The sequence below is a fragment of the Vigna unguiculata genome, chromosome 4 (assembly GCF_037176805.1).
Source record: "Vigna unguiculata cultivar grain cowpea cultivar isolate G323 ecotype 2 chromosome 4, ASM3717680v1, whole genome shotgun sequence".
NCBI classification, from domain to species: domain Eukaryota; kingdom Viridiplantae; phylum Streptophyta; class Magnoliopsida; order Fabales; family Fabaceae; genus Vigna; species Vigna unguiculata.
This window is the reverse complement of record NC_140795.1, coordinates 45,534,848-45,561,929: the sequence shown is the minus strand read 5'-3', so window position 1 is coordinate 45,561,929 and position 27,082 is coordinate 45,534,848. Positions and strand designations below refer to the sequence as shown.

The following is a 27,082-nucleotide window of genomic DNA, read 5'->3' as shown; positions in this document are numbered from 1 at the left end:
CTTAATTGTCTAGAAGCATATGCCACTACCCTTCTATCTTGCATAAGAACACAACCTAATCCCATTTTGGAAGCATCACAAAATATAACAAAGTGTCCATTAGGATTGGGTAATGCTAAAACAGGAGAAGTGGTTAATCTTTTCTTAAGTTCTTGAAAACTATTTTCACATTTTTCTGTCCACACAAAAGCTTGGCCCTTTTTGGTGAGTTGGGTTAAAGGTAAAGCTATTTTAGAAAATCCCTCAATGAATCTCCTATAATATCCTGCCAAACCGAGAAAACTACGAATCTCAGTCACTGTTTTTGGTGGTTCCCATTGTAAAACTGCTTCTACTTTGGTCGGATCCACTGACACTCCGTTATTGGAAATCACATGTCCTAAGAATTTTACTTCCTCTAACCAAAATTCACACTTAGACAATTTAGCATACAATTTCTTTTCTTTCAAGATTTGTAAGACAATCTGAAGGTGTTCCTCATGTTCCTCAAGAGTCTTAGAGTAAATAAGAATCTCATCTATAAAAACAACCACAAATTGATCTAAAAATGGATGAAAGATCCTATTCATGTAATCCATGAATATTGCAGGAGCATTGGTCACACCAAAAGGCATCACTTGATATTCATAATGACCATACCTAGTTCTGAAAGCAGTTTTTTGTATGTCTTCTGCTTTTACTCTAATCTGATGATATCCGGACCTTAAATCTATCTTAGAAAATACAGAGGCTCCTCTCAATTGGTCCATCAAGTCATCTATTCTAGGAAGAGGGTATTTATTCTTTATGGTGAATTTATTTAATTGACGGTAATCTACGCACAACCTAAAACTTCCATCTTTCTTTTTAACTAACAAAACAGGGGGTCCCCAAGGTGACACAATAGGACGAATGAACTGTTTTTCAAGTAAATCTTCTAATTATTTCTTCAATTCTGCTAATTCAGAGGGTGACATCCTATATGGTGCCATAGAGATTGGTCCAACTCCAGGCATCAGATCTATGGAAAATTCAATTTCTCTGTTAGGTGGTAAACCAGGAATATCATTGGGAAAGACTTCAGGAAAATTTTGAACAACTGCTATATTTTTCAACTCAACTTCCTCTTTTATTTCCATAGAAGATAATAACAAGTACCCTTGAATTTCATTCCTTAAAGGCTCACTTTTTGAATTGGTAGGTGATTTTAGAAGATTCTCAGAGTTTGGAAATATCACTGATTTCTTAGCACAATTCAAAAGGACTTGATTGGAAGATAACCAGTTCATACCTAAGATTACATCTAATTGAGATAAAGGTAGACATATTAAATTTACAAGGAATTTTGTATTCTCAATGAACAATGGACAGTCTAAACAAACTCTATTGGTTATTACTGAGTCATTTGTGGGAGTTGAAACAACCAAACTAGTTTTTAGAAAAGAGGTCGACATATTAAGATGTTGAACACAATGATTAGAAATGAATGAGTGAGTTGCACCTGAGTCATACAGTACATTTAAAGTTCTTCCGTTAATAAAACACATACCTTGAATTAGATCATGGTTTTTAGCAACTTCAGCTCCAGTCATGGTGTACACTCTTCCTGTTGTGGTAGGTCTTGTCTTAGTTGCAGTTGGATTGAAATGTGGCTTCTGTTGTCCACACTCAGAGAATATGTGACCAGGTTTTCCACACTTGAAACAGACTGGTCCTTTAAGGTGACAATCTTTAGCATGATGACCTTGTCCGCATTTAAAGCATCTGATATGATCATATACAGGTCTACTAGAATTTCCTGATGAAGATTGGTTGGATTGGGTCCTCCATTGTGGGCGATTGTAAGGTTTTCCCTCATTGCGTTTATTTTTATTTGTCTGGGGTCCAAAATACTTTGGTTTGATATTTTGGTTGTTCTCAAAATCTTCCAAAAATCTACACTTGTGAATAAGCATAGGAAAATCAGCAATTTCTAGTATCCCTACTGCTTTTCTCAATTCATCTCTAAGTCCATTTTCAAATTTTATACATTTCATCCTTTCCTCTGGGTGATAAAAGAAAGTAGAGTATTTTCCTAATTCTTCAAACTTGGAAGCATATTCCCCTACAGTCATACTTCCTTGCTTCAACTGCATGAACTCTATTTCTTTTGCTCTCCTCACATCATTAGGGAAATATTTTTCTAAAAACCTTGTTCTAAATACATCCCAGGTAATAATTATTCTTTCTCCTTCAAGTAATCTCCTGGTACCATCCCACCAATATTCAGCTTCTCCTAATAACATAAATACCGCATAATTCACCTTTTGGTTGTCAGCACAGTTCATAACTCGAAATATTTTCTCCATTTCTTTAATCCATAATTCAGCCTTTTCTGGATCATATCCTCCAGAGAATTGTGGGGGTTTGTTTCTCCTAAATTCAGCTAATCCTTGTGATTCAGGGTTTCCTTCAGGTCTTTGATTCCTCATTAGAGCAGCAGCCATGTCTCGGATAGCTTGCATTGCTTCAGTTAATTCATTGTTTCTTCTAATGTTTGCCATCTGAAATTGTATGAGTTAGAAAGAAAAAAAAAAAAAAAAAATATATATATATATATATATATATATATATATATATATATATATAATGAGCACATTTAACAGATCTCGCATGAAACGTCGCTCTGATACCATCTAATGTGACGATAAAAAAAATTCTATTTATTTATTTATTACAGTATACTTATAAATATTTAGAGGCAAAAATTTATACACTAATATATAATTATATTTAAAATATTCACATTTTTATATATATATTTACAATACTATATACTTCCTATATTCACATTGTTTAGTACATTTTATATTTCCTATACTGGAAGAGGAAGAAGGGTTATTTATTTACAGTTTCCCCCTCATATGCGGTTGATCAAACAGGTGGAGGGAAAAGGTTATGGATAGGATTCACTTTGACTGTTGGGGGTAAATAAAAGGTAACTCCGATTTGTCCTTCGATGACAATCGGTGCATTCGGAGCAGAGAGAAAAGTAATGGTAGAGTTTCCCGTTCCCTGAAATGTTACAGAATTATTCACTACATTGGTTTGCCATGCATTTCCCGAAAAAACAGCCACAATGTCGGCGAAGAAGGGATCAGGCGTGTTCGGAGCAGCCATCTATGATAATGTTATAAAATTTTGTTTTTCGCACACAATCAAAAGAAATAGGGAAGTGAGACAAATATCACAAAAAAATAACATATCATAATAAAATAAAATGAAATGAAAATTCTTCCAATTCCATAAAACGGGATCTTTATTATACTTTTATAAAGATATTGATTAATTTTGTAGTGACTAGTCAGGATAAATGAGTTCATGGCCAACAAAGTAACTCAAGAACATCTCATCTTAAGTGATACTAACTCGTTTAAATCCCCAAGGTCATACCTCCAACTACATTAATCAAATCTTTATTTATCATAATTTTTATTTCAATATTAAACCATATAATTCTATAAATAAATAAATAGATAGGATCAATGAATAATTAAAATAGATATAAATGAATAAAAATGGTCAATACGTAACTAGAGATAAATATAAATAAGTAAATGAGAATAAATATAAATTAAATAAATAGGACCAGTGCATAACTGGAAATAAATAAATAGGATTGGGAACTAAATATAAATTAGAATGAGGTTAGGGACACCTCACTTAGGGTAGATATCGAGATAAAAATTACGAATAGATAAAAACAAATAATCGAAGTAAAAAGATAAAGTGATGGATGTCTCCTTCCCTTACCTTAATTACTATGGAAAACACACCAAGGTTGTACGGAGACTGTGATAAAAATTCTTTCTTCGTTGTCGTAACCTCTCTCTCTTTCACACAAAGTTTTTCTCTGATTTCTTTTGTCCAGCTTCTCTTTTGCTTTCTATTTCTCTTACCCCACCCCTATTTATACTATATTAAGTAATCATTACTTCTAGTTTGATTTTAATTAACTTGGTTCCTATACTATTCTAGTTCCATTAGTTCTTAACATTCCATCCTAGATATATATTTTTTTTTTCACAATGAACGGATAAAGGATAGAAACATATCTGCTAACATTAAATGCTTCTGATTACTTCCATATATATATATATACTCTTTTCTTTTAATCTTTTATTAAATATGATATTAACGTTCTCATCCATTTGTTATTTAGTATACTGCCACTTTGTTTTCCAAGGTTTCGCATCTGATTGTAATCCGCTTTCCACTTATTCAAACTTTTGCATATAATTCATATATATACGTATATTCATAATTTATTTTATTATTAGTTTCAATAATATATATATATATATATATATATATATATATATATATATATATATAATTTATAGAATATTGAACTATCGTATAATTTGTTGGTAATGAATTATTACCCATTAGTACAATTTATTTTGTAAATTTACAGCTAGCAGATATTATAAGTACTATCGACATTTTTTTTATATATATCATATGTTCAAAATTTATTATACTAGTCACAATACCTAAAAAAATAATGTATCATAAAATTTTAGGTATTGATATACTGAAAACACCGGGGTACAAATTTTGAGATGTTACAAGAAAGGCTAGAACTGCTAAGAACAGATGGAGAAAATTTTGGGGATGCCCAAAGTTCAAGGTATGAGATATGGAAATGATTTTAGTACTATTTTTTGGTGGATGTTGTTTTTGTATTTTGGTTTTCGAAAACCTAATTTTGCAATTGGGGGTTTTTTATTTCGTTGGACAGGGTGGAAGTGAAGAAGTTGTTCGCATTCCCGCACTTACTGATTTTCCCAATCCAATCCCTAAATTACATTATTTAGGGTTTCAAGCACAACGTTTTTTTTTTAATTCTCAGTCGCAATACTGAAAAATAATACATAACGCTACGTCAGAAATTCAAAAACAAGTTAACATTACAAAATTTAACACTGTTACCGATTGCCCTTATTTAATACTCAATTACAAAAATGAAGACGAAATTGAGATCAATTAAAATACGAGGATCAATTTGAGATTTCTGAACCAAACCGAGGACCAACGAAGTATTTTAACCTTTATAATACAGAGAGGGTCCAATTACTTTGTGCATGTGGGAAGAGGCCACATCCATTTTTTAAATTTTAATTGTGGGAATCAACAAATATTGATGAAACTGTGTGCCAAAGGAATAATCCATTTTGACGGTGCTAGTTTGCCCAACCTTTTACATCCTTCTTGATGTTTTTAGTGTCAAATTTATCATTAAGATTAATTTAAAGGATTTTATATTTTATATATTATTAACGTAGCTGCTGTCAACCTTATGCCAGAAATAATTTTAAGATATTAATAAGAATTTAATAAACTTATAATAATAATAATAATAATAATTTTTAAAGAATGTAAAATCGTTTTATTTTTCTTTTAATTTATTAAACTATTCATTGATTTAAATTTATACTCTAATTACATTTTTATTTTAAATTATATTTGAGAAAGTATAGACTTCTTCTAGTAAACGAATAATTATAAAACAAAAAATATATATTAAAGTTGATCATGTTAAATTACTTTTTACTTGTTTTTCATAAAATCTTTCACTTTGATGATAGATATCTTGGAAACTCCCTATTTTGATGAAAATCTTTTATATTTTAGAAAATAATAAATAAGCTTAACAAATATTTAATAATATTTTTTTCGATTTTTTTCCCATTCAAATATTACATAAACTTTGGAAAAAAATAAAGAAAGACAATAATTTTAAATGTACCTTCTTTTAGTTATTATAGAAAAACCTTTAACGATAGCCCTTATGGATATATTCCCTCCTTTGATTAAATGAAAGTCTTTTAAGTTAAAATAAACAAAAAAAAAAAATATAATAATATCTTCTTCTTTATTTTTTCTCTTGCAAATGCTTATAAAAGTTTAAAGATATGATAAATTACAGATTTTACGTATTTAATTAGATAGATTCGTTTAAGACATATTCTCTGGAGTATCAATTCTTTCTTTACATATAATTTAATCTCGAATCTAAACCTATATTTTATCATCTGATAATTGAGGTATAAGAGAAAAATGTTAAAATAAAGCTATTTATATTTTAGGTCGTTTAAGAAAATGAGATGTATCAAACTTAAGGCTATATATATATATATATAAGGTAAGTTACTGGTGTAATTTATATATGTCAAAAATCAATAACTATTTTAAATGCTAGTGATATATAATTAGAATAAAATATAATTTAGAATAACGTTAAAATGAAAAGAGAAAAATTGAATATTCATATATTTTGTAAAGTTTCAACAATCATATCAATATCATTCTATTTTTCTTAAGGGAAATATAATTCTATGAAGAATTTGAAAAAAAAATGTAAGAAAGAAAGAAAAAAAAAAAAACTGTATTTCACGGACATCCTATTTGTCAAGCATATGCATAATGCCTTTTCTGAAAGAGACAATGACACCAAATGTAGCCTCATAAAAATAGATCATTTTTATGTTTTTTTTTTTGTCATTCAATTTCTCAATAATAATAAATTTACTCTCAATGAGAGAAACAAAGAAAAATATCAGATGTGATAAAAAAAAAATAGTTTACATGATCAAATTCGTTATAAGTTATTATAAGAAAGGAACCACATTTCTTCATTGTTATGATTATTTATGAATGATTAAGAGTTAACGTTATGCATGTTCTTTTAAAAGTTTTATGTCATCGCGTGTTTAATTTTAAAAAAACTTAATATAAATGCAGATTGTAGAATAACTAAATTTGAGGGAAAGAATAAATTTTTTTACCACAATTTAAAATTTGAGTTATTATTAATCTACGTCTTAATTAATTCACAATATTTTAATTCTATAAATTGTGTCTACATGAACTGTATCAAAGGTTTTAGTGTGTTTGGAGAAGAAATGTAGAAAAGAAAGTGAGAATCTGGGTGCTGTGCGCGTTGATTGTTGTTGTTGAATTCAAATTTGGCTTCTTTTTTCTTTTTCGTCACCACACTTGTTATAAAGACCAACCAAATTTTCTCCTTCTTCTCATCTACTTTCTTACTGCTTCATTTTTCCTCTCTTCTTAACACAACAACATAGTCAACATAATCTCTGTTTTCTTCTTGCTTCCAACTTCATTCATTAATGGCTCATCATACCTCATCAGGTTTTGTTACCTTTCTTCCCTCACTCTTTTCATCTGCCCACATTTTTGTTTTTTAATGTTCTTGTATTGCAATTTTTGATACTTTGTTATTTATTTATTTACCTGGGTTGGAGAATTTTAAGATAAAGATTGTTTCTTTAAGGTTTAATGGATGGTGGGTCTTTCTCTTTTTGGGTTTGTTGAACTGAATAAAATGGAGACCTTTGTCGAGTGTGTCGGTGTGAATGTTTGAATCACAAACAGAGCACTGGTTTACGGTTTGCAGCCTAAGAAAGGAAGATCAAGTTATATATTTTTTGAAACTTTTGTCCCTGATCACCTAATGGCAGTGTCTTGAAGTGTTTGATTTTTCACTTTTTTTCTGTGAAGTCACATTGTTAGTAATGAAAAGTAATGACAAAACATGGTTCATCTGGGTCTGAAGATCATGCTTTGTGCAGATCATTCCAATGATCTTCTTAGAAAAGAAGAGTGCAAGGAAACAGGTTCACTGGTTGTTTGTTTTGGGGAAATGTTAATAGACTTTGTTCCGACCGTGGGAGGAGTATCGCTGGCCGAAGCACCTGCTTTCAAGAAAGCTCCCGGTGGAGCTCCTGCAAATGTAGCTGTTGGTATCTCTAGATTGGGAGGTTCATCTGCTTTTATGGGCAAGGTTTAGTTCTCATTTCTCAATCAATGCTGGTTGGTATTGTAGGATATTGATTTCCTTTGTCATATGCTATGTTTGAAACTGAATAGTTCTGAAGAAAGTTGTTCCTGCACACTTGTTCTTAGCAGGGAAAGATTCAAGGGAAATGATTGCTAGAACTGCTAGAATAGAATTCACATCTGAAGTGCTTTTTCAATTTGCGATTTGTTTATTAGGTTGGAGCAGATGAATTTGGGTACATGCTGGCAGACATTTTAAAGCAGAACAATGTTGAGACTTCTGGCATGCGGTTTGACTCTAATGCAAGAACTGCATTAGCTTTTGTGACACTTAGAGAAGATGGTGAACGTGAATTCTTGTTTTTCCGCAATCCAAGTGCTGATATGCTCCTTCAAGAATCAGAACTTGATAAAAATCTCCTAAAGCAGGTGTGTGGTGTACCTGTTTGTGTATTTTATGAATGTTTTCCTTTAGGCCTTTCGTCTGAAATCAGGATATTGATAACATTGATTTCAGGCTAGAATATTCCATTATGGCTCCATCAGCTTGATTGATGAACCATGCAAGTCAGCTCACCTTGCTGCTATGAGAATAGCCAAAAACTCTGGTTGCATTCTCTCTTATGATCCAAATTTGAGATTGGCTCTATGGCCTTCAGCAGATGCTGCTCGGAAAAGCATAATGGATATATGGGATCAGGCTGATGTCACAAAGGTATACATATTTGACCAAGATATTCTTATACGACTATCTGAGTCTAGATTCTCTATTGAGTTTTTTTGTGCTGTCCTCAGTTGAACATTACCAATACAATAATATTGGTACTTTAACATCTTTTTAATATATTTCAAAAGATCAAAATCAGTTCTCATTGGTGGATTTTTTAGACACAACAGAGGAACAATACAGAAAAACCTAGCAGAGTATCCAAATTTGACTCTCTACTATCCTGTTTAGTTCTGAAAAATAAAAATTCATTAAAATTGGGTTGACATGGTATTTTCCTATGTGTATGTACAGATAAGTGAGGATGAAATTACATTTTTGACTGGAGGTGACGATCCTTATGACGATAATGTTGTTTTGAAGAAACTTTTTCATCCAAATCTCAAGCTTTTAATCGTTACTGAAGGGTCACAGGGTTGCAGATATTACACCAAAGTATGCTTACCAAATCCATTTAATTATAATGTCTCATTGGAAGCACAATTTCTCTTTATATCTTTGCTTTGTTTTCTACACAAATATCATGTCCCTTGTACTGATAAGTTATGAGCTGAATTAATCACTGTGACTTCTGATAGCTAGTGAAAAAACTGATATGAAGTTTTCTTTTTAGCACTTAACCATGTCATTGCCAAAATTTCTGTGCAGGCATTTAAGGGAAGGATTGGAGGTGTTAAAGTCAAACCTGTAGACACAACTGGTGCTGGTGATGCATTTGTTAGTGGGATTTTATACAGTATAGCTTCTGATCAAACTATTTTTCAGGTAATCTTGAATTTTGACTTGTTCTGGTTGTGTAGATTAAGCCTTGTATCATTATAATGTTTTATTGTTCTTGTAATGTTTTCTTCTGGTCTTATTTGATAAGCCTAAACTGGAACAGTGTGATGAGAATTAGCTATATGATGTCTGTAACTATGAAATTCATCATTGTTCTTGCATAGAAATTTATACATTTTGGTTTGGTTTTCAGGATGAGAAACGTCTTAGGAAGGCTTTATATTTTGCCAATATATGTGGTGCACTCACTGTGACTGAGAGAGGTGCAATTCCTGCACTTCCTACAAAGGAAGCTATCTTGCAATTCTTACTAGAAGCAGCTGTAATATAACACAATTCACATATTTTTGTTATAATTTGTTGTTAAACTACAGTGTAGGAGATTCTGAGCTTCTTTTTTCCTTTTTCTGTTTAAATCTCTTGACTCTGTAATTCTCTTATATAAAATTGAAGTTGCCTTTTGCTCTGGTTTTGGTAGGTGTGTCAGCTGAGCTCACTGATCAACTCTAGGTATAATGTGAACATGATTTATTTTATATTTAAAGTGGTTTCACTATGATTAGAACCTTCTTCAATCACTTAGTTAAACACATAACATATGTTGCTAACACTTAAACTTGGTTAAACACAAACATATATATGTTGTTGCTGCAACTTTTGTTCATTCCTGTTTAGAGGAAATGAAGAAAACTGCATTAGGTTACAAGAAATTGTTCTAAATATGAAAAGTATTAGGAATATATTCTCTAATTTTCTACTTTGAACACACTCACTTATTAGTGAAATTCATGTGGGTTTTACTAATTTGGGAATGAAATCCTCCAAATAAGTGGTGTTAGTTTTCACTTATGAGGTCTTAGCTTTCCCAAATTTTGTATTATTTTATAAGTTTAATTATAATTAAAAATATTATTTTTAATTTAATATCTTTAAATTTATACTTAATAATCAAATTTTGACATTTCTGTCACTTAATTGTATTAATGTGTTCTTGATGAGAATTTTGTTTCTATAAGTTTATTAACTAGTATGACATTTGTGCTTAGTATGGGTAAATTTAGAAGTTACAACAAATATATAAATATATATATATATATGTATATATATATATATATATATATATATATATATATATATATATATATATATATATATATATATATATATATATATATATATATATATATATAATATTAAAAAAAGATGAATATTATTTGTCCGTAGTTTGAAAGACATACATTATAAACCATTCTTTTAGAAATATAAATAGAATATAGTCTCTGAAATTTCAATTGATGATTGAAACTAGATCAATTTTAATTTATTTGATTTATAATTTCATTTTTTTATTGTTTAAAGTTGGAATATTTTGTTTGGGACTCTAAAATTACTTAGTTAACTAGACATTTAATTAAAAATATAAAAGAAATTAGATATTTGATAAAATAAATTGTTTGGAATTTATATATTAAGGGATGGACGGTAGCACTTGCATTAAAATTTATAGTAAGTTATAATAACTATAAAGAATTTCTGAAACAATTTGGATTATACTAATTGTTTATCTTGTATGTCATGTAGGACATCCTCCATTGAAAATAGATATTTGTTTTTAGTAAAATTTGAAACTATCCATAACCTCAACATGTGTAAAATTTGAAACTATCCATATCCGATTAAATTTAGAAAACAATCATGTCAAATAAAATAGTTAAATTTAAAAAATACATCATATAAAAGGTAAAATTAACAAAATAATAATTTTAATTAAAAACATTTTGTTATTTAAAGAATAAAACAAAAGAATAATAATTATTTAAATAATTTTTATAACGGTATAGATAAAAGGGAATGGTCCATATAACCACGTCGATAACAAAATCACGGTGTAATATATAAATAAGAAGAAGAAAATAGGATTTTGAGGCTGTGTTGGCGCGAGAAGATACTACTTCTTTCTTCGTCGATCTGATTCACAGAAAATGGGTTCAAACCCGCCGTTTGTTCTCGAGATCGGACCCGATGGTATTCCCAAAGAATCTCCGGTTATCAGTTACACAGAACAGGTTCTCTCTCTCTCTATATATTCCTCCTTTTTTTTCTCTTCAATCTCTCACACTCTTGTTCCTTTCTTTTCAGATAATCGAAGCAGAGCAACTTCAATTGAAGAAGTAACCCTTTTCTCTCTCTAAGCACCTCTTAATTCATTGTTTAAATTTTGGTTATTTATTTAATTTTTAATTTACATTTTGACCACTGATTCTTATTGTTCAATCAATTCAACATTGGTGGTGCTAAACCATTTGCAAGGTTTCCCATTCTGTTTAGTGGAGATGTTCAAGGACAAAAGCAAATGGAGGAAATAATTAATATTTCCCTGGGTTTCTACAAGTGACTCATAATAAATTGAACCAAATTATTTTTTTTCTTAAAGCAAACAATGTATATAGTTAAAGCAAATTAGTATGTATAAAAGGGAAATAAGACATGTATGTAGTTTGTGTTTAAATCAAACAAATAGTAATGGGTAAACAACATTTTAGTCCTATGCATTCAAATTAGTTTTTGGAACAAGAAATTTAAATTGAGTCCTTTGTTGTTATTTTGGTGTCACTTTAATCCTATAATATATATCAATATGATCCGTTTTCTCGTACAACATGTTGAATTTTAGACTTGAGTGTGTTGAATTATACTTAAAAATCTCCCTTTCTCATTTTTAAACATGTTTTCAGGTATATTGAGGAAAACTATTCTAAAATTCGTGACGTGGAGCGTGAGCTTGCAAATCTGGGATTGGAGATGAAACTTACATCTGGACCAAAGAAAGCAGGTTTCTATGTATCAATTGTTTTCCTTTGCGGAAATGAAGAGTGTCATTGTTTCCTTTTGCATAAATAATAGCTGTTCTGTTCCTCATAGTTTTAATTAGTGAAATATGAAATAACGTTGCTTCATTTTTGCATGCCATGTTTACTTTAAGCGTTGGAACATATGAGAACAAAGATTGAGGCATCAACAGAGAAAATTCGTGTGGCAAAGCTAAAGGAAGAACAGGCACATAAGGCATGTTACTTTTATGTAATAATATTAACTATTTTTCACGCTGCTTTCATGATATTTAGATTTTTGAGTTATGGTTGCCATATACTCTGTCTGTGGTATGTCTGTTAGCAGTGTGACTTCAGTTCTTGAGTTTACAATGAGGTAACAACGATGCTAGAGAAGAAAATGTAAAGAAGGTCTGTGCTACTTTTAAACAGCTTGAACAAATTTTTTAAATGTTAATCTGTGTGTGGCTTATAAAAAAGCTGAATGATCGGCTCATTCAGAACATTCGTGATTCACATGCACTGCAAGGGTTAGAAAAGTGAGTGAGATAAGCTTTTACCCATTAGCTCATTTTATCACATATATGGGATATAGCTTATTTTTCAACATTTAACTTCAACAAGGGTGTGCATATGCATATGCTTGTTCATCAATTCATTTTGTTATGATAATAAACAAAGAGGTAAAAGGAATAGGATAAGAGTTAAAATCCTCATTCTAGTCTCTAAAATTCAAAGCGTGTGTCACTTTAATCCACTTTTTACAAATCCTCACTTTAGTTCTTGAGTTTTCAAAAGTCTTTCATTTTAGTTTTTTATCACTTTTCGACTGCCATTTTGCTTCAAAAGGATTACAGTTATTGTCATTTGCGAGGTTAAAGCAACATATATTAATAAACTTAAGGATTAAAATGGGAGTGTATATGGTAAAGGAAAGACATTAGTACCTATACCTTAACTTGTTTTCCCCTTTTCTTTGCCAGTAAGATAGTATGTCACTATTAACAGCATGTCACTATTAACAGCATGTTTGGAACAACTTTTTAAGGGAAATAATAGCTTCTTCTTTCTTTTTCTTTTCAGAAACTCACTTAGGATGCAAAAATAAGTGTATTTTGTTACTCAAATTAAGTTGAACCAATCGCACTTTAAAAATAAGATTCCTTAACCATTCCTTGTCTTAATAACATGAATTGATTGCTTCTTTACTTTTACTTTTCCAAATAGTTATTGTATGCTTTTTCGAAAGATCTCATTGGCATCTTATTTTTAAATTATAAAATTGCACAACTTACGATTTAGATAAGAGGTTTACTGCCTGAACCATTTAATGGAAAAGTGGATAATTGATCCCAAAAAACATTGTTAAGCATCGTAATTTACCTTTTCAGTTATAGTATGTTGACTGCATGTGCTGCAGGTGTGGGAATCAGCATCCAAAGCAGTGAGGGATGAAGAGCAAATAAAGCAGAAATTATGTGAAGACTTAAGTAAACTGGTAAACAGATTCAACGGGCACAATATTTTAATTTTTCATCCTTTGTGTTGATATATTAACAATCTTTTCTAGGTAGAAGAGAGCAATAACTCTCAGTTGTCTAGGCTGGAGGAATTAAAAAGACGATTGGAAGCTATGAATCCGAACCGGCAGTCAAGTAGTCCTCACAGTGTATGTTATTATTAAGACACTCCTTATTCTCAGATCAATATTGTCAATAGCTGCTATGGCATTAGCCTAATGAAATTTACATTGGTGATTGACCTGAGGTACCTTCCTTAATACTTACTGATCTGCCTGTCGTATGATAATGTCTATTCTCTATCTTGTCAAACCTGCCTCCAAGAAATACCGTTAATAAAGTAAAAGGTACTGACCAAGCCATTAAAAGTTGATATTCGAACTATATATCCTAACTTTTAACCAATAAGGTTTCCTACTGTCAAACGGATGACATTCTACTTTCTAAACATTTGGAGTTTCAAACTGAACTTTTTGTTATCACAGTAATGGGTTGTTGGATACAAGAGAATGTGCACTGGTTGCATGGCTTCTTACTGATAAAATCTTTCACTGGTTGCATGGCTTCTTACTGATAAAATCTTTCATTTCAGCTTCTTTTTGATTGTATATGTAGATAATCTTTTGTCATTTGTTTTGTTTCTGTCTGACATGCTATCTCCCGTTAAACAAATCCATATTGTTCTTCTGAATGCTAAAACCTAACCTTGCATGTGAATTATGCTAGGCTGGGAAATCAAGCTCTCTGGATAGTGCAATCCAAGATGCCTCCTCCCTTCCCAGCACAAGGGAATCAAATGGAGATTCGGCTGAGAATGTTCAGTACCAAAATAGTGGTCAGAAAGTTCCAGCGGCCAATGAGCATAAACCGCATCCTCCTAGTGAAGGAGAACAAAGAAATAAAAAGAAAGTTAACTTAAGAGGTAAAGGAATTGGTGCAGTGCCCAAGACTAGGTCTTCAACTCCTGACTGGACTGGTTCTGGTTTTGATGTAGATGGCAGAACCTAGTGGTACTATGGTAATGCGTTACTGCATCAGATACATTTGGCTGAGAAATCTTTACGATCTGCGGAAGGTAATTACATGTTTCAATTTTCCATTCTTTAATTCTCCCTATTTTGTTCACTGTTGCCACAGAATGTCTGACCTAATGATTAATCTTTTCTAGACTGCTTGTTTGTACAAACTTGTGAATAGGATATTTTCATGGAAGGAAAGATCAATTCATCAAGTTAGATTCGTCCTTCTGTTTTTCAGATTTTGAAATGACACCTCAATTTTGATTTCTTTGTTTTGAACTGGTGGTTGACTTTCACTTGTTCTTGGCTACTGTCATGGCAATCTCCTGATGAAATGATAAGAACTGCCTTTGCTTCATAGACATCTCCAGAGATGCAGTGTCTGTTTGCTTCAAAAGCTTCCTAAGAAAAACTTTTAAAATGACAAAATTTTGAAATTTATCATGGTGGGGATGAAACTAATTTCCTCTGTCTATGCAATAAGTTTGTTGTTCAATTGTTGGTTCAATTGTCTATATGCAAATTTTGGTAGCATAAGATTGATTCAATTCTCTGCTATGTCAAAAAGTAATTATAGATTAAGCTTAATTATTTGAACTTGATTTCCTCACCTTTTGACTTTGCTTGGTTTGAGGGTGAAAATGGGTGAAGAGAATTCAGAAGAAAAGGTTTGGTTGAGAAGAGAAAATGGAAAAGAAAAGAAAGATATAGTGTGAAGCACAATTTTTCTGTGCGGTAGAGTGGAAATGAAGTTATATAGAAACTTTTACTGAAATTATATTGTCTAAGGTTTAATTTTAGTTTTGGTGTCCTTTTATTTTATAGAAAAAAGAAGAAAAATTAAATTATTTCATAAATAACTTTAAGAGAGTTGTTCTTCGTCATCATTCTTTATTTTCTTTTGTTCAAGAGTAAAAAAATGAGGGAATTATTGATTTCTGAAGAAATTAGTTAACCAAATGCTAATATTGTTACAAATAAATTACTAATGCATGAAATTAAAGTTTGAAGAGGAGTTCCCTGGAGCCATTCTGTGCACAATGAATGATGATCAAGATTGTAGAAAGAAATTAAGAGTTGTCACTAAATTTGACTAGTTTAAAGAAGTCCAACTCAAATATAATAATTCAATCACACTTTTCTACCAATCAAACTAGGACAATTTCTTCTTGCACCTTCCTAACTTTCTTCTTCCACCTCCATATAAATAAAATTTTCATTTTATTCATTTTGAATTATACAATTCGAAAGTCTTGATTTTTTGAATTCCTGGAAGCACAGTAAATGACAAAGATATGAATGTCTATAGTTCAAGAATAACTTTCTATCTATACATTCTTCTTTAAATGTGACTTACCAATTAGAATTCTCAAATTGAAAATTAACAGTGAGTTAGATGACCAAATGAATAGTTTGCTGTGAAATTTAGAACTGTACTCATTAAATCAAGGAACAAAAAGGTCCCATTTGAGACAATTTTTCAAACCATGATTGAATTTTTTGATGAATCGAGTTGAGGAAGAAGATGGGTATCTGCAATTGTCCAGATGGTGGGGGCAAAGCCGTTTTCAGCATCAAATTTCTGATTGAATTACGTTTCTCAGAAGAATTTACTCATTACTGACTCTGTTTCTTGCAATTATGATCTTCTGCCACCTTGTCTCTCTAATGTACCTCTGTGACCCATCTTTTTTGTGTGTATCAAAAATTTAGATGAGTTGGGGTGTCTTCTCTTCATCAAAAGTCAAAGAAACTTTTAAAATTTAAAATCACTTCTAAACTTTTCTCCTTATTTTCTACATTATTCAAAATATGCCATATTGAATATCCAAAACAAATTTCAATTAAATAAACTATTGATAATTTTTATGCATATTTGTTAAATTTGTAAAACAAGAAAACACATTTAATACTACTCAAATTAGGTTGAATTCTATTATATATTTGGTCGAATTCTATTACATTTCCTTTATTTTTTATTTTTTTCTTTTAACTCTATTTTAATATAAGCTAGAGTTCTATTTTTTTTTTCTGGTTTCTCTACTACCACTCATTTGAACATACCATAGTATGATCCACTGGTTGGTGTTGTCCTTCTTCATACCTCTTAGCTATTGCAATTAATTTACTTTTTCATTTAGTGTATGTTATTTCTCTTCTATTTTTAGTATATTATTCAAATTAACTATCGAGTGTGTTAGATAAATTTAATAAACTAATTATTAGTTTAAATATTGAATAAATTAGTTCGATCAGTAAAAGTTATTTGATCGATAAAAAAATAGTTTGATAAGTACCTTAAGATAATATATTTAATGAACTTTTATAAGATATACTTTTATCAACTAGTAGTTAAAAAAATAATTAAAATATAACATTTTAGTTAAAATTTTCTATCCAAACAAAACCTAATATTTTTAGTTTTCTATCTCATTACAAACTATCTCTACATTTAGCTCATTATTTTAGTCCATTCATGTTATATATTTTAGAGTTTTGAGAGAAAATATTTGAACTTTGGTGAAACAAAAAGTGTGGGAAAGATTTGCTCTCAATTGTTTAAACTTTTTAATTTTGGAAAGTATGGAAAGATCCCCATCTTTGGGAGCAGTGTTAAAGGTGGATAATCATAATTAATTTGCATTAATTAATTCACACTAAACAAAAAGTTTGAGCCATTGCACTTTCTTTATTTATTTAATTAAAAGGGTGTCACCTTTTTCGATGCTACTTCCCAATCAATGACTCATTATTATACAATAAATTAATTGTTCATATAATCTCACCAAACTTCAGTTCATATTCTAAAAATAGTTCATAAAAAGTACCCAACAAATCACAATCCCTATCATTGAACAAGGAAACTCAAACAAACAGATCCATAAGCCTATTATGTTTTTCTTTCCCAAAAATAACACTTTCTTCTATATAAAGTACCAAGGTTTTCTAATTAGATTAAAAACAAGTATATATCATATATTAAAAGAATTTTGTTAACATAATCTCACTTGTTACAACTATAAATATTAAAATAATGAATAAATTACTTCGACGTGGGGTTTTCTGATTTCATAATAAAATCCTCATTACATTAAATTGTACATAAATCTTCTATTTGTTTTTGAAATATTACACTGTTATTTTTTTTTTTTTCATTATACGTGTACTCTTTCAAATTTAAAAACATTACACTTATAGAAAAGACTATTTTAATGGGAATGAATATAATACGGAAAGTTTTCGGTAAATATTAGTTATATTTATTCTAATATAATTTATTTGAGGATAAATTAAAATAAGAAAAAATAATATTTCACTGAAAACTAATCAATGGATTTAATTTTTTGTAAAACCTAAAAACTGTATCGTTTTTGGATTCAAAGAATATGAAAAGGATAAAGTCGTAAAGTTATACCCATAATACACTATAGTTAAATAATTTTATACTTTTATTGGAAATCATAGATAAAAAAATCATAAAATAATGCATTGTTTATACTTTAATTAAAGATATTTAATTCACCAACAGAGTATATAGTGTTTTTCGTATATGCAAAAGTTTTATGAATAATAGTTTGTACATAAAAAAATATCAAAAATTCAAGATGAATTGAAATCTTACCCTAGTTATAAATAAGATGAAGCATATGAATATAATGATTTATAAGTCTTATTTTTAAAAAAATTATATTAAAAACTGTGTCTTAATTTATTATATGGATTTATTTATAATTCATTATTACATTGAAACTCTCTATAATTTTATTAAAATTTGTCACTCCTATACGAATTCTACTTCAATAATCAAATTTGTCGTTATTAATCACAATTTTAATTAAAAGTCAAATGTGGAATTGAAGTCTGTGTTTTATAAAGACAAAAGAGAAAAACTTTTACAATAACAAAAGTTATATATAATGCAAACCCAACTTATCGAAAGTAATTTTTCTTAAATATGTTAATTTTAGTAATATTGAACCAAAAGTGCACAGAGATTGATAAATAATAAACTGCAAGAAATGATAAATTTAAGAAGTAAAGATGATTAAAATGGAGAGCGAGAGAGTGTGTTCTCTGTTTCCACCATTTTTGCTGAGACAACATAAACTCACATGTCTCCTACTCATTGCTTCACTTTTCCTCCTCTTTGAATTTTTGGCGCTCTTTTTCTTTCACAACTTCTTCTAATCATAACTAACACATGCCATCATTATTACAGATATCATTCTTCTTATTTAATCATACTCAACAATTTAATGAAACACTTGTATCCAAAAAGGAAAAAGAATCTTAATAAGTGTCAGTACAAAATGGGTCACTCAATAAAATAAAAAACTATAAATTGTACCATACATTTTCACTGCTGTGTTTTCAATATAATACTATTTTTCATTAACTTGTTAAGTAATATATATATATATATATATATATATATATATATATATATATATATATATGAATATTAATAATATATAATATAAATAAGATCTCGATCCAACTTTATATATTGTTTAATTTTTTTATTTTTATTTAATATCAGATTTAAATTCATATTTTAAATTTTCAACAAATACCTATTAATAAAAAGATTGTAAATTTATGTTTGTATAATGAAGGATTTCCGAATGTGATTATGAAACTTATAATAAAATAATTATAATCCCATTAAGTCTTTTCTAGTTAACTTTGTAGCATTAATTACTGTATAATAAAAAAAGTTTAAATATATTTTTGGTTATTTAACTTTTAGTAAAAATTAAAATTAGTCATTTTGAAATTTTGATTAATTATATTCCTAAACTTTAAACAATCGTGAATTTAATTTTTTTTTCAAAATTTGTTAAATTTATTGAATGTTTCAAATGCATTTTTAAACTTAATTAAAAATATGTTAAATGAGGTAAACAACTTAAATATTATCGTACAATATATTTAAAATGTTAAATAAACTTAAAACATTAAATAAACTTAATAAAATTTAATTTTAAAAAATAAACTTATGTATTTCTAAAGTTAAAAACTGACATAAAGTTTCAAATATAAAATAATTCTTATTTTAAAAGAAATTTAATCATAAAAGAAATATATGAATAAACGAATAATACCCTGGTAAAGCTTATATTTGATGTGCTTTTACATGTTCTGAGGTATTAAGGAGATGGTAACATCAGAAATCACACATCTCAATAAAAAGTTATCAGTTTTTAATATTTGTTATCCATTTTAAAACAAAAGTACTAGGTTGCCAAATCAAGCATGGTCATATATCTATATACTAGGAATCTTCGCATCTATATAACTCATGCTTTTGGATCCAAGTTCTTGAACATTATTCATTCATGTGATTTGTTTTCGTTGGTTGAGTTTCACAACAAAATAAAATAAAATAAAAGTAAAAATAGTCGTTGTCTCGGGTTTCTTTTTCAACATTCTTTGTGATAGAAAAGAAAAAGTGGCATTAAAGTTGATGTCTCCATGCAAAAATCACTTTATAAAAATTAAAACATAAAAGCTTTACTTTTAGGGTTGTTCTACCTTACAATCCCAAACCCCCATAAGCTAAAAGCCAAACAATTTATCTACTTTTCATATCATACTTGTGTTACCGTCTCATAATTGTTTGAAATTTATTCTAATTATGAAAAATCCAGAGATGAAGACAACAAATAAGATACGACATCCATCAAAATTTATGAACTCTAACAAATTTAAATAATAATAATAATAAGAAAAAAAGTATATCAAAAACTCTTTTGCTAATGTTTTTTAATTATTTTAAAAAGCTAAGCAAGTATATATATTATGTTTTGGTCAAATATGTGAATCAACCCGATTTATTAACGGTTGAGGGGTTGATTCACAATATACTTTTTAAAATAAATCAAATTGTAAATCTACATAACCAGAAATAAAAAATAATTATAAAAAATTATGGAAAATAATAAATGTAATAAAAAATTGTTAAACTGTAATAAATGTAATAACAAATGTAATTAAATATACTGATTTTTTTTTCCAACCCATCTCTGTTTTGTTAAACTTCAATTGTAGACCAACTATTCGATATCATAAATCCAAATTAATCAAATATCCAAATTAATCAAATCACACCTAATTAACAAGTTAATTAAGTAAATCTATTATACTATATACCTAGGCCCAAAATAGGATAAAAGCCCATAAGAAACGGTGTAAATAGAACTTAACTTAGTTGATTTGATTTTGAATAGTATTTATTACTAACATTGAAGTGTTTTTTTTTTCTTCAGATTTTTGTCTTGGAAAGCCGCATTCGAGGTATACAAGTCTTCAGTGTTAAGTCTAAAAGATATAGAAACTTAAATAATTAAAATAATTACCTTTTTAACTAACCATATAATCGATTATCCATATATTTGCTTTAATTGGTCATATTAACATAAATATCAAATTTTAAAATTTTAAAAATCAAATAAACTTGCATTTTAAAAGAACAACACGATATCTTCTACTTTGATTACTGACCCTTTTTTTATATTTGATGATAAAAAAAGGAATTATATACAAAAAGAAATGCATGTATTTACTGTAGAAAAAAAATCAATTTTAGAAATATTATCAACCAAGTAAAACTTCTATGTTAATTTTGGCTTCATAGAATGGACCAACATATGCAAGGATAATTTTGTTTACCAGTCTCCACAAGGTTTTTTAGGTGTCATTTCTCAGTAGACATTAAATCGGGATTTGTCAAACAGTGTAAACAATTTCAATATTAACATGAAACGCTTTTGACACATTTGAAAAAGTTGACATAATTGGGTTAAAAAAATTATATTATTTCATTTTTGAAGTTTAGAAACGAAAATGTATCAAAATTTTAGACATAAACAAATTTCAATTTTAAATTAAAGTTCAAAGACTAAAAACATATTTAACTCTAAAATAATACATTTTTGAGTTCTACATATATGAAACTTTGTTGAATGGTATAAAATAACAAATGTAAGAGATTATATATATATATATATATATATATATATATATATATATATATATATATATATAGGGTGGGAGTTGAATAAGTACATAAAAAATGGATCTCAGGAATTTAATAATTATTAAGAATTTATATGTTTGATAAACATAAATATAAAATAATTTTCATATGCACAAGTAGAAACACAATTTGTATCTCCATCTTTTTGAAATAATAAAAAATAAAATTTAAAAATTAGGATAATTATTAAAATAATAATATTACTAACATATATTAAATCTATATAGAGTAGTCTTAAAAATATTGTTTTAATAATTTTAATATAATTATAATTATATAGAAGGAGTACTTATATTAAAATCAGCAGAAAAAAAGTTACAAAATAAAAGATAAATAAAATAAAATTATAAAAAAAAATCACAAATTAAATTTTTTTATTAATTACTAGTTGTAACATTTGCACTATATGAATGTATGTTTTTTATTCAATTAATTTAACTTCGAAGTAGTCAAATTTAAATAAATAATCATTAAAAAATATTTTATAAACAAAAACAATAAACTAGTTATTTTAATTCAAAAAGTAGTTAAATTTAACTAAAAGATAAATTAAAAAATATAATCTTTTATATAATGGTAGCTACATTAATACCTGGGTTGGATACTTCAAATATGGTAGTATTAAAAACCCAAACTCAAGATAAGCATAACTAAATAGCAAATGAAATTATAAAAATACTAGAAATATGTACTTGAAATAAAATTGAATATAGAGAGAGAAAGTGTGGGGCGTGGATTCCTCTGTCAAATCTTGTCTTTTAATGACCAATGAATAGAGCAGTCTTGTCGAGGGGTCAAATTCTTCCTCTGACCCTACAATCGAAGGGTTCAAACTTCAAACCCATGCACGTGGACCCCTCAACCATGTCACGTGACATCCTTCCTTTCTACCCTTACTTCCACTAACATCCACCACACATATTATTCTATAGGAAAATGATATTTTAACCCACTTTTTTTGACTCACTTTTAACCTATTGCTTTAATCACCATTAGATTATCTTTTTTAGTGATGTGATGTATGATCTAATGGTGATTGAAGTGGTGGGTTAAAAGTAGGTCAAAAAAAGTGGGTTAAAGTATCATTGTCCTATTCTATAATACTTTACATACACTCATTCATCTTGCAAAATCACTACATAAATTCATCCTAAACTTAGAAAATTTTAAACAATTTTTAAATAAATAAAAAATATAAACAAAAATTTTCATGAATAATAATTCCTGATTATTATAATAAATGATCTTTAATAATACATAACCAATAAATTGAAACTCAATTATGTACTAGAATTAGGTTAAAATTGAGAGACAGTACAAACATGTGATATTTTCACATCATCATCTAATAACTTCTCTTTTCTCACATTTCCCAAGCAATCTGTGAGCATAACCGTTTCATGCACTAACGTGTCCCATATGTTCCCTTCAATCTCTGCCACCAACCCTTCTCCTTCTTCCTCCAACCTTTCACCATCTTTATCTCTCTGCATGTCTTCTCCCTCAATCAATCCATCAATGTCCTCCAACACCTCACACTTCGCACGTGGGAACTCACCCACCCTCTTCCACACCCTCTCCACAACGTTCCCACCGTGCCAACAACCGCCCACACCCTTCGAAAACCAAAGCCCGTTCTTCCCTCTGTCTTGCAGGATCTCCTTCAGAACCTCGTCCACCAGATCGAACACCAACTTCCGATTCCAGTGCTGACCCAGTTGTTCTTTCGGGGAAAAGCTAAGATCTTTGTCGGCTTCGAGGTGGAAGAAGATCGATGGGTCAAGTGGGTGGGTTGGGGAGAACCAGTGGTGGTGTTGGTGGGACGGTAATGGTGGGTTTGTGGGGGTGCCCTCTACGTTTAGGGCAGTTGTACGGGCAAGGATTGCTGTGATGTAGTGAAGCTCTTGTGGGGTGTGAGAGTGAGGTTGCGGTGCTCCAATGGTGGCGGAGGAGGCACTGTTATGTTTGTTCTGTGATGTTTCTCGGGTGGCGAGTGTGGTTGTTCCTTCTTGTTTGTACCTCTGGCGCGAACAACTAGATAACTGTGAGCTGCTTTTGGACTCTTGACTATCACACACCTGTGACTGTTTGGGACATACATAGATTTTTAATGTTTTGGTGGTTCAAAAAACAATAGGAAATAATTCACACCATCTTTTTATCGGTTAATTTTAAAAAATTATATTCTTCCTAAAAACTTCTTATGAAAACAATAAAAAAAGTTAATTTAAAAGATGGAAGTTTCTTTTATTGTCATTTAGTTATAGACATGTCTTTATAAGAAGACTGTCAATTTGATAAATAACTATTTCAAAATTTAAGCCTATAATGATTTTTTATTAGTTTAAATTATAACATTCAAGAAAATTCGATACATGTTTTTAATCATCCACAACTTTTAAATATATATATATATATATATATATATATATATAAATTACTTTAAAGGGTAAGTTGAGTTAATCTTTCGAAAAGTACTCAAAGTAAATTCGAAAAAAAAAACGATTATTTAAGAAAATGTTCAAAATAAATTTGTACAACAACTCGGAGTTTGATTTTTTTTTTTTTTTGATCTTTTTCTTAAAAAAGTTAAACACGAATATTTAAAACTTCAAAAAGCAAATTTTGTTGATAAAAATAGTATTTTTATGACAAAAAGTTAAACATATGGAATCCCATGTAGGGACTGGTAAAAAGAGAGGACTTAAAAAGGAAAAAAGTAAAATAATTGAAATAGTTGAAGATTGAATAATGAGTTACCTGTTTTGGAGGAATTTTGGTTGCTGGAGGAGAAGGGTCTGTCTTGACAGGAAGAAGATTTGGTACAGTGTTGATGTTATTGAGGAGATTACTTGACAATGGATGAGTTTTCTTGCTTTTAGCAGTTTTGGTGTCACTGGCTCTAGTAGGCGATGTGGGACGAATCACGAACGATTCTTCTTGTTTGTTTCTGATTATGTCCGATGTCTGAGGAGGCCTTTTCAGCCTTGAGTTGAACTTTTCATTGCTACCCATTTTGCATTTTGGGACAGATTTGCTGTTCTGATGAAAATCTTGCTGCTCCGGCAACGATAATGTTTGAGCCTTTGCTTTTGTTAAAACTCTCGAAAGCTGAGTGTTAACAGGAGGAGGAGGTGCTGGTAGTTTCATCATGTTTTGGTCTTTTGGGGTGAGTGGCGATGGTTTGTGTTTGTCAATGAATCTAAGCCTCGGGGAATAGGAAGATGTGTTTGAGTGTGGTTTGGGTGGACTAGTTTCAGTTTCGTCAATTGCTTTCAGTGGTGATGTTTTGGAAGATTTTTTGCTTTTGTGTTGTTGGCCTGAATTTTCTTCTCTTGTTTTGAGAGTGTTGGTGATGTCTTGGCCAACTTTTCTGCTCACACTATCCTTAACCTGTTTGACTATTTGCCTAGCATAGTGGCTTGGACTTCTGCCATTGTTCTCATCACACTTTCTTTTGGAAAACGAGAGTCGAGGGAGCTCTAAATCCTCGGCAAGATTCATGTTTTCCTTGTTGATTTGGAGTGAGAGTCTGTGGTGGTAATAATCACCATCTGATCTTCTTGCTGAGGAGATTCTTGGTGTCTCAGGCAAAGATCTCGTGGCTGCAATCTCACTGCTGTCAATGCTGTTTCTGTGCTTCGTTTGGACATGTTGCTTGTGTCTCAGGTGGTGGTGGTGTAGATGTGGCGCATTGCCATGTGTGTTTGGAGCAGAAAGACATGAAGAAGAAGAAGAAGGAGAAGAAAAAGAGGGTGAGTGTGGAAGAAGATCCAAACCCATTAACCTGGCAACCAAAGTTGGTGTCTTTGTCCCTGGGGAGCTGGTGATTTCTGCAGACAAGTCATTCAAATTTCCACCACCTGTTCTTGTGCCTCCACTTGTCTTAATTTGCATAATATTCTTCTGGGTTTTCAAAACAAGTGATCAAAATAATCACCATAGTGCTGTGCCATCATTACTCACTTTACAAATAAACAAACAAAAACCCAACTAGGAGTGTGTGTGTGTGAAGCTAAACTCATAAAAGAAACAAAAACAAAACTCACATACAATCTGATAAACTTACAGGAATTTTAAAATCCTCTTCTTTTGATGAGAGAGATGAAACAGGCCCATCAGCATCCTCTGATTCCAAGCTGTTCCTAGGTGCTTCAGCACCTGAATTACACAAAACCCACATGAGAATGAAAAGAAAAAGGTAGTTGGTGGGTGGTTTGAAACATGAGTAATAATAACTAGAATAATACCTTTGGAGACTGTGGCATGGTCTTCTAAAGTGCATGAGGGTGGTTTGAAAGAGTTTTGTTGTTGGGTTATGTTGGGAAAGTGAAAGGGATGGAAATCAAAGAACTGAAAAACAGCACACATGCAACCAGAAGGTGCTTGTGTTTCAGCATCAGCAGCAGCAGCAGCAGCACCACCACCACCTCCTCCAACAACTACACCTCTCTTTGATGATCTTCCAGCAAAATAACCCTCCTTGCCCATAATTGGTAAGCCTATGGCTTTGCTGAACTTTAGAAACAAGAAAGATGGTGTGGAAAAAGGGGTGTCACACAAGTGATGAAATCAGAATGAAAATGACACAATAAGCAGTGGCCTCAGAGAGAGAGAAAGAGAGAGAGAGAGAGAGCAAAAACTTTGTGGGATCTGCAAGTGAAGAAGCGAGAAAAGCGGATCCTTGAAGCATAAAACGGTCACAGTGTAAGGAATTAAGTACACTGAGCTGAGAACACCACCTCCATAATAAATTATACCTTTTCAATATTTCGGAACAAAATAAAATGTATTATTAAAATATGTACCTTCTTAATTGTTTGAATGATAAACATACTCAACATGACGTCACCCTTTTTTTGAAAAAATGTATTTTAAAACTCCCTCGATCGACCAAAACTTCTTCTCTCAAGACATACACATTCATATACACCATGTTTTTTTAAAATATATGTCACATTTTGAATGTTAGTTATGACTGTTCAATAAGAAATTCAACTCACTTTCAGATAATTGTATTGTTAATTTCCCACTCATTTTTCACTTTTATCTTTCACATGGCCCATCTTTTTTTCTTTCTCATCTGTGTTTCATTATAGTAGCAATGATCATTTTCTATTATCATAAACAAAGCGTGTACTTCTTTTTATCTTGCTTCATAAAAGAAGAACCTTTAATTGAAAATCATGGAACTGTATTATAAACTTACAAGAGGGTGTGCTTTGTTTACATTTCAATTAACTTTTTTTAAAAAAAATGTTTTCTTTTTTGTTGTGTGTTTTAAAAAGAGAGAGTTTTTGTTTGTTTTGTGTACCTTTTTATCTTTACAGCACTCACTTCCA

The 27,082-nt window shown here is 30.0% G+C and overlaps 3 protein-coding genes and 1 pseudogene across 9 annotated transcripts; 2 read left to right on the top strand and 2 right to left on the bottom strand.

Moving 5' to 3' along the window:
• Positions 1–676: 676 nt before the first annotated feature.
• Positions 677–2,522, bottom strand: LOC146887289 (uncharacterized; annotated as a pseudogene).
• Positions 2,523–6,906: 4,384 nt separating this feature from the next.
• LOC114181412 (putative fructokinase-7) lies at positions 6,907–9,875 on the top strand. The gene is made up of 7 exons (XM_028067863.2): positions 6,907–7,176; positions 7,617–7,828; positions 8,041–8,253; positions 8,342–8,539; positions 8,846–8,986; positions 9,200–9,316; positions 9,525–9,875. Exons 1-7 carry the CDS (start codon positions 7,155–7,157, stop codon positions 9,660–9,662), a joined length of 1,041 nt encoding a protein of 346 aa, XP_027923664.2. The 5' UTR covers positions 6,907–7,154; the 3' UTR covers positions 9,663–9,875.
• A 1,336-nt stretch (positions 9,876–11,211) lies between these two features.
• Positions 11,212–15,197, top strand: LOC114181167 (uncharacterized). 6 transcript variants are annotated; one of them, XR_003603762.2, is made up of 9 exons: positions 11,212–11,397; positions 11,471–11,502; positions 12,067–12,164; positions 12,315–12,397; positions 13,583–13,660; positions 13,733–13,831; positions 14,409–14,604; positions 14,677–14,757; positions 14,880–15,197. XR_003603762.2 is itself a non-coding variant. In XM_028067528.2 (8 exons), exons 1-8 carry the CDS (start codon positions 11,314–11,316, stop codon positions 14,688–14,690), a joined length of 684 nt encoding a protein of 227 aa, XP_027923329.2. In that variant the 5' UTR covers positions 11,212–11,313; the 3' UTR covers positions 14,691–15,197. The 6 variants fall into 6 exon arrangements, 2 of the variants coding, with proteins under 2 accessions (XP_027923329.2, XP_027923328.2); XR_003603761.2 differs by having other exon boundaries at positions 14,851–15,197; XM_028067528.2 differs by having other exon boundaries at positions 14,677–15,197.
• Positions 15,198–22,945: 7,748 nt separating this feature from the next.
• Positions 22,946–26,443, bottom strand: TRM25 (LOW protein: M-phase inducer phosphatase-like protein). Of its 2 annotated transcripts, none has more exons than XM_028067320.2 (4): positions 25,991–26,443; positions 25,810–25,901; positions 24,501–25,646; positions 22,946–23,824 (listed from the first exon to the last, which is right to left on the bottom strand). In XM_028067320.2, the coding sequence occupies exons 1-4, from the start codon at positions 26,229–26,231 to the stop codon at positions 23,039–23,041; spliced, it is 2,265 nt and encodes a 754-aa protein (XP_027923121.1). In that variant the 5' UTR covers positions 26,232–26,443; the 3' UTR covers positions 22,946–23,038. The 2 variants fall into 2 exon arrangements, with proteins under 2 accessions (XP_027923121.1, XP_027923122.1); XM_028067321.2 differs by having other exon boundaries at positions 24,501–25,643.
• Between the last annotated feature and the right edge of the window lie 639 nt (positions 26,444–27,082).